This window comes from Coccidioides immitis (genome assembly GCF_000149335.2).
Source record: "Coccidioides immitis RS genomic scaffold supercont3.3, whole genome shotgun sequence".
NCBI classification, from domain to species: Eukaryota; Fungi; Ascomycota; class Eurotiomycetes; order Onygenales; family Onygenaceae; genus Coccidioides; species Coccidioides immitis.
The window spans coordinates 4,127,254-4,134,911 of record NW_004504308.1 but is presented as its reverse complement, the minus strand read 5'-3'; the positions used below and the strand labels follow the sequence as shown (position 1 = coordinate 4,134,911).

Genomic DNA, 7,658 nt, shown 5'->3' with positions numbered 1-7,658 from the left:
GAAGAAGATTGCAATACAGATTCAGAAGGCCAAAGATCTGATCTGTAAGAAGAATTCTTATAAAAAGAGCAGCTTCAACCTGTTAGCATTACTGCCAAATCTACTGCAAAGTAATGACTATGCAGCTGAGGTCCACAAAGGCATTAAGATGTGCACAAAGAAATTTGTGATGTGGAAAGAGAAGAAGAGTATTCTCTATAGAGATAGTTGTGTGTACATCTCTCAGAATAAGGCTCTGCAAATAGAGCTGATTAGACATTATTATGACCTACCTCTTACAGAGCATTTTGCTACAGCAAGAATGTATAAGCTTATAGCTTGCAAATATTTTTGACCAAGAATGAGAGAACTGGTGAATAAGTGTTGCAAAGCCTGTAGAGTCTGCCAGAGCTCAAGAAGAGTTTGTGAAAAACTCTAAGAAGAACTATCATTCTTACCAATTCCAAATTACTCTTGAGAATCTATTAGCATGGATGTTATTACAGATCTCTCTGTAAGCTTGAATTTTGAGAAGATACAGTTTGACTGTATCCTGATTATAGTGAACTGGTTCATAAAGATAGCTCACTTTATTCCTATAATAAAGAAGCTGACATCAGAGAAATTGGCCCATCTCTTTATTTACAAGATAGTGAGATTGCACAGATTATCTGTAAGCATAGTAACAGATCAAGAATCTCTGTTTGTGAGTGAATTTTGAGGTGATTTGACTCACATCTTAAAGATTGCAAGAGTAATAAGCACAGCATTCCATCTGCAAACTGATGATCAGACTGAGAGACTGAATAATGTGCTGAAGTAGTACCTGCAAAGCTATGTCAATTATAATCAGAATGACTAAGTGATATGGCTGCCAATGGCTGAGTTTGTGTATAATAACTCATAACAGACTTCCACACAGAAATCATCTTTCCAGCTGACATATGAACTGAATCCATGAATGGAATTCTTGAACTCTGATGAGTATGACTATATGTGCAAGAATTCAAGAGATCAGACAGAGACAATAAGATTGCTCTGTAAAGAGATCAAGAAATTGCTCACAAAGGCACAAGCCTATTAGAAGAAGTACTATAATCAGAAGCACACCACAAAGATCTTTCAGATGAGAGACAAGATGTGGCTTGACCTTCATAATATCAAGACCATACAGCCTAACAAAAAACTGGATTTATTGAGGCATGGGTCTTGTAAAATTATGGAGAAGATAGGCTTGCAAGTCTACAGACTGGAACTGTCTTCAGATCTGTAAACTCATGATATCTTTCATGTATCTCTGCTCTGTAAACACAAGATCTGTAAAGAAATTGATAACTCATCTCATCATAAAGTTCATGAAATGAACAAGAATGAAAAGAAGTACCAGATCTGTAAGATAATTAACTTGAAGAGAAAGAGTCATAAGCTGTGGTACAGAGTACATTAAGAAGAATATAATAATAAGAAGAACAAGATATGGGTTTCTGTAAGTAATGTCTGTCCACTGAGAAAGCTACTTCAATAATTCTATAGTAGAAACCTGGACAAGCCTGGTTCACAAAAGAAATGAATGGAGGTAGTGGAACTAGAAAATAGGTTAGAGAGAGAAAAGGCATAGTCAAACTGAACTGAATTCAATTAATTTCAAAACAAAAGAAGAAAAAACTAAACTAAGACTATATAATTAGAGTTTTCAGCTTCTTCTGTAAAGATCTGTAACAATTATTTATAATCTCACTGCTGGAAAGAGTAAGCAAGATGCTTATAATATAGACAGTTGTTATATTTTTGACCCAAGCCTGCAGAGATATACTTTGCAAAGACTATATTGCTATAGCCCTGCTGAGCTCTCTTGCAGGTGGAGCACTTCTGTTCTAGTGACAGCTGAACCCCAGCTCTAGTCATAAGAATACTCTTGTGAAGCTGGGTGTGAACAGACAACTGATTTGAATTATTCAAACCAGCAATAAGCACAGGTCTTTGAATAGATTTGTGACATCATGCTCTTTTGCAGGCAGACAAAGCTTGTGCCCCTGTGTGAGAGAAGAGGCCTGAAAGGACTACTGGATTGATCTGTAATGCACTAGCAAAAGTAGCAGCTGGCAGTAATTGAATGAAGGTAGTCTGGAACCACTATTGTTAATCTTGTGGGGAGAGTGCTGGGCAGTCCCAAGCACTCTGCAAGATCACAGCACCCACAAACTCTGCTGGAGCAGAGGGAATGGCAACAACAACCTAGAGAACATTAGCTATGAACTGAAATATAATAGAGAATACTCACATTTCTGGCTAGGGCCAGAGCAACAACCATGAGAGAGGGAGATAGAGTAGCAGAACTCTAACTTCATCAGCATGTGAACCAATATCAGCTCACAAGAAGTACTTACAGCTTGAGCTGGTGTGAGAGACATGATGACAACTGATGAAAAGGGGAGAGAAGAAACAACAATACTCTAGAACTGTTAGTTATGAACACTTCTCAAACTTCTTATAACTACTTACTGAAGACCTAATCTTATCTGCAAAAGAGAGAGTGGGAATTCTTCTAAGGGAGGAAAACAGAGATGAGTTATAAGAAGAGAAGGGAGAGAACTGCACACTGGCAGCAACTGCTAGCAAGCATTAGTCTCTCCACAAATCAAACCCCACACAAAGACAAAATCTAATAGCCACATAAAGCACAGGCATAACTAGAGGTGAACTCACCAGCTTGTAATCTTTCAGCCAATCACATAAAATATCAAAGTGAAGCTATTTTTCTTTCAGAACATCAGAGACCTCCTGCAAGCCTGTTTCTCATACAAAGCAGTGCTTGAAGGGTTCACTTATCTTGGTAATGATAATATAAACTAGAGAAGAAAGAGAAGAAAAGAAGAGAAAGCAAGAGAAAGCTCTCTCTTAAGCTAGTGTTCATTATCTAATAGTGACACAGGGCTAGTGAGAACAATAGAGACTCTCTACACATTGTTGTGTTATTGGGTTCTGTTGTGTTATTAGAGTTGTGTTGATATCACATCTCTAGTGAGACTGTACTCTTTTTCTTATGAGGAAATTTTTATTTTTCTCAAGAGGTTTTTTATTTTTCTACTCATGAAGATTTTTAATGAGACAGCTGCCTTGAGGAACCAAGGCTTATAAGAGAGGAGAATCTGTAAGAATTTACTGTAAACCTCTTATACAGACAAACAGCACCCACAAGAGCCAGAAAGCTTAGCTCACAAGCTGCTGGAAGTTGCATGCATTCTCACAAGACATTAAATTACATGCTCACAAGCACACATAAAAGACCATTACTGCATGAACCTCTTGCTGGAAGCTAGTGGTAATCTTGTTTACAAGTTATACATAGTTGCCAGAATACAGATCTTTTACCTCACATACTCTTTTTCCATGTATATTGTCTTTAGAGATTCATTGTTACACTGATTCACATGTACAATTCTCACAACAACTACTTATATTATAAAATAAATTCAAGATGTGGTGTAAGAACAACATTAAACTCAAGATAACTTGTAGTTGAGACATAATGCAGTATTATTATGATACTGTTTAATGAGAGAACTAATTCATACTCTCATTTTTCATATACATTATCAAACTCAAACAGAATCTGAACAGTTTATCAGATGAATTTTTTCATGTACTCTTTATACAGATAAAGCTCAGATTAATCATCCAGACTGAACTGAATAAACTGCAATATCAACTAAAAACAGTTGCAGAATTATAAGAACAAGTAATACTTATTGAGTTCATTCTAAAAAAGAAGAAGTAAAGTTAGTGAAACAAGAATCAAAATAAGAAGAAATAGAAAATCTTAATCTCTTAAGAGAAAGATATATCTTAACAAGATAATAAAGAAGATTATCTACAAACAAAAAGAATACTGATGAAATCACTTCCAAAAATATCAGAAGAGAAACACAAACAACAAATGAATGAAGAGCTCTATCTAAGATATAATCAATCAGGCTATAGAGCAAAGTTCTGTACAAACAGCTCCAATAAGTCTTAGCAGACAGACAAAAAGAATGAGAATCAGACAAAGACTAGAGCCACAAAGTCTATACAAGACTCAGATCAAACATTAGAAAAACAGAGCATTAATTTAATAGAGAAGGCAAGCAGATGCAGTATGTGTCTGTCAGTCATACTAACTACCTCATCAGATGATCTTACAGAGCAAGCTGCACTATTGAACTCAGATACTACAGTGAACAGTATCTTCTACAAACTGGCATTTCAATTGAACTAGAATCAACCAGAGACATCTATAAAAGTTACTGAGATGTTGAACAGAGCTGAGACTGATTAGTACAGCATCTATAAGATCTAACTTACTATAACAGACTCCATGGGAATCACAAAGATGGTAAGATATACATTTATAGTGATTGACATGGTTAATGTGAATATAGTTCTAGATATATTATAGTTAAAAGATTTCAATCTGAATATAGACTGGAAGAACAAGACATGGCATTATTAACTCTTAGAGAAAATAATGAAACTTCTGAATGCAGGTAGATTTCTTTAAGCAGTATATATCAAGAACAAACTCTCTTATACTATTTTTGTGTCAGACAACAACTAAATTCTGACAGAAGTGCCTGAGTGATTAAGAGACTATAAAGATATTTTCTCAGAAGAAAAAGCAGCAGAGTTACTGGAGTTAATAAAGATCAGTTATCTGATTATTTTTAAAGACAGCTACAAGCTCCTGTACATACTAATCTATAAACTATCACCCAAGCAGATGAAGGTTCTACAAGAGTATATCAAGAACAAGTTATGCAAGAATTAGATATATTCATTACAAAGTTCAGCAGAAGCTCCAGTATTGTTTATACTCAAGACTAATAAAGAACTCAGACTCTGTATTAATTATCATGATCTTAATATAATTATGATGAAGAACTATTACTCTTTGCCATTAATAGACAAGATGTTAAGCCAGTTGGCAGGAGCACACTACTTTTTCAAGATAAATCTATGTGATGTCTATTACTGAATTAGAATTAAAGAAGAAGATGAATGGAAGACCATATTTTATACAAAGTTTGAGAGTTTTGAGTATCTTGTTATATTTTTTAAATTATCAAATACACCAGCAATCTTCCAGTTCTATATTAATAGAGTGCTGGCAGGCCTGATTAACATATGTTGTGTAGTTTATCTAGACAATATTCTTATCTTCTCAATCTCAGAGAAGAAGTATGAGAAGCATATTAGATTAGTTATGAAGCATTTAAGAAAATACCAGTTATTTACAAAGCTTGCTAAGTGTGCTTTTAAAAGATAAATAATCTCATACCTCAGATATATCATTAATATTAAGAGTATTAAGATGGACCCAAAGCAGGTACAGATGATTATAAAGTGGCTCTTGCCATGAAGTTTCCATAATATTCAGATATTTCTGAGTTTTGTAAACTTTTATTGGAGGTTCATACAAAAAGACTCAGTTATTATAGCACTATTGATAGATCTCTTGAAAGACAGTAAAAATAAGCAAAAGAAGAAATTGTTTCTTCTGATATTTACTATCAGAAAAGCATTTCACATATTAAAAGCAGTCTTCTTCAGAGAATCTGTCATATGTTACTATAATCTAGAATATAGAATATATCTGGAAACAGATACTTCAGAACATGCTGCAGATATAATATTGCTACAGTTGTTCAATAACAGATAACATTCAGTTATCTACTGGTTATTTAAGTTTGACCAGATTCAACAAGTCTATAGCACATCAGATAAGAAGATGTTGGCCATTATCTAAGTATTTATTTATTGGTAGCAGTACTTAGAAAAACAAAATACTTTATAGAGATTATTACAGATCATGCAAATCTTTATTCATTTATAAAGTCTACAAACAAGATGGCACAACAACAACATATAAGATGAATAGAGATTCTTGAGATATGTAACTTTGAGATTCTCTACCACTCTGGAAAGCATAACTCAGCTGACACATTATTACAAAGACCAGATTATATTAAACTAGAAGAAGATATTGGTCTGCCAACATATATACTCAAACAATATTATACAGATAGTATTCCAGAGTGAGACTTATTTAAAGAAACTTTCTTTAATGAAGAAGATACTCAAGTACATGCTGCTTGTGCTGTCCAAAGCAGTAGAGTAGAGATAGTACAGAGAAGATCTGATAATATCAAGATAATTAAGTTAGTTCAGAAAGCATCAGCCAGAGATGCTAGGAAGACTTAATAAAGAAATTGCAAAAGATTCTCAATTCTCCATATGCACATAAATACAGTAATAAAAGATAAAAAGATCTATAATAAATTAACTGTAAGTATGTTGAATCTGCTGCTAGAAGTACAGAAAGATAATCCCTCTGTACAAGCAAGATTCATTAAGACAGAATCTTAGTAGTCAGAGTGGAAAATAGACAAACAAGTTTTTTTGATGAAGAGTGGCAGAATCTATATGTCTAATAATTCAGCTTTAAGACAGAAACTACTACAAGTTCATCACAACAACTTACTTATAAATTACTTTAGTGTAGTAAAGACATTTGTCTTACTCCAGTAAAAATACAATTAATAATTAATAAGACAAGATGTTCAGACATACATACACAAATGTCAAATCTGCCAACAAGAAAAGACTCCAACACACAAATTATATGAATTACTTATATTATTATTAACATCCAGTAATCTCTGGCATTTAATATTCATAAACTTTATAACAGATCTCTCTTCAAGTAAAGAGAAGAGAAATTCATACAATGCAGTTCTGGTTGTTGTGGATCAATTTACAAAGCTTGCACATTTTCTTGTATATAGAAAGAAGATTAATACACCAGAGATAGTAAATCTTCTGTTTAGAAGAGTATTTAAAGATTTCAGATTTTCAAACAATATTATTTCAGATTAGAAATCTGTTTTTACAAGTGAATACTGATCAGAGCTATGTTTTCACATGAAAGTTAGATAAAAACTTAGTACAGCATTCCACTCATAAACAGATAGTCAAACAGAGACACTGAACAAGATTTTAAAGAGATATCTTCATACTTATTGTAGTTATAGACAAGATAATTAAGAGAAGTGGCTTGTGTATGCAGAATTTGCATACAACAGATCAGAATACTTCACAATACATATATTTCTATTTAAAGCAATGTACAGCTTTAAATCTAGAGAATCAGACAAGATTCAGAAGTCAGTTAACAACAACAATAACATACAGATAACACTTAACAGAAGACTGAGAATAATCTCTACATTAAGAGATAGTCTTGTAGAATATTTGATAAACATAAAAGAGAACCAAGTATAGTTCTATAATCAAAAATATCAAGATAAAGTGTATGCATCTGGTGATAAAGTAATATTGTTATCAAGAAATCTACAAACAATATATTCTTACAAGAAGTTAGACAACAAGTACTACAGACCTTTCTCAATAATAGAGGCTATAGAAAATAATATATATCAACTGAAGCTTTCTCTGAGCTATCAGATTCATAATATTTTTTATGTCTTATTGCTGAAATCATACTGCACAAGAATAGATAAGACATCAATGCATTCTCCTGCAGTATTAGTGAATGACCATCATGAATGAAAAGTAGATGAAATCTTGAATAACAAAGTGCACTATTATAAGAAATGTTATCTAGTAAAATGAAAGAGATT

The 7,658-nt window shown here is 33.1% G+C and overlaps 1 protein-coding gene across 1 annotated transcript; it reads right to left on the bottom strand.

Annotated features, from left to right (window-relative positions):
* Window positions 1–1,672: 1,672 nt before the first annotated feature.
* On the bottom strand, window positions 1,673–2,517 carry CIMG_13336 (uncharacterized protein). The gene is made up of 4 exons (XM_004445147.1): window positions 2,482–2,517; window positions 2,367–2,432; window positions 2,261–2,317; window positions 1,673–2,214 (listed from the first exon to the last, which is right to left on the bottom strand). Exons 2-4 carry the CDS (start codon window positions 2,388–2,390, stop codon window positions 2,119–2,121), a joined length of 177 nt encoding a protein of 58 aa, XP_004445204.1. The 5' UTR covers window positions 2,391–2,432; window positions 2,482–2,517; the 3' UTR covers window positions 1,673–2,118.
* Window positions 2,518–7,658: the final 5,141 nt, after the last annotated feature.

Bases quoted from the DNA above. Each gene is read 5' to 3' on its own strand.
- CIMG_13336 (XM_004445147.1), bottom strand. From the start codon at position 2,390: ATGTCTCTCACACCAGCTCAAGCT. The intron at 2,318-2,366 runs GTAAGTACTTCT...TGATGAAGTTAG, and splicing joins CTCTCACACCAGCTCAAGCT to AGTTCTGCTACTCTATCTCC. The intron at 2,215-2,260 runs GTGAGTATTCTC...AATGTTCTCTAG, and splicing joins CTCTGGCCCTAGCCAGAAAT to GTTGTTGTTGCCATTCCCTC.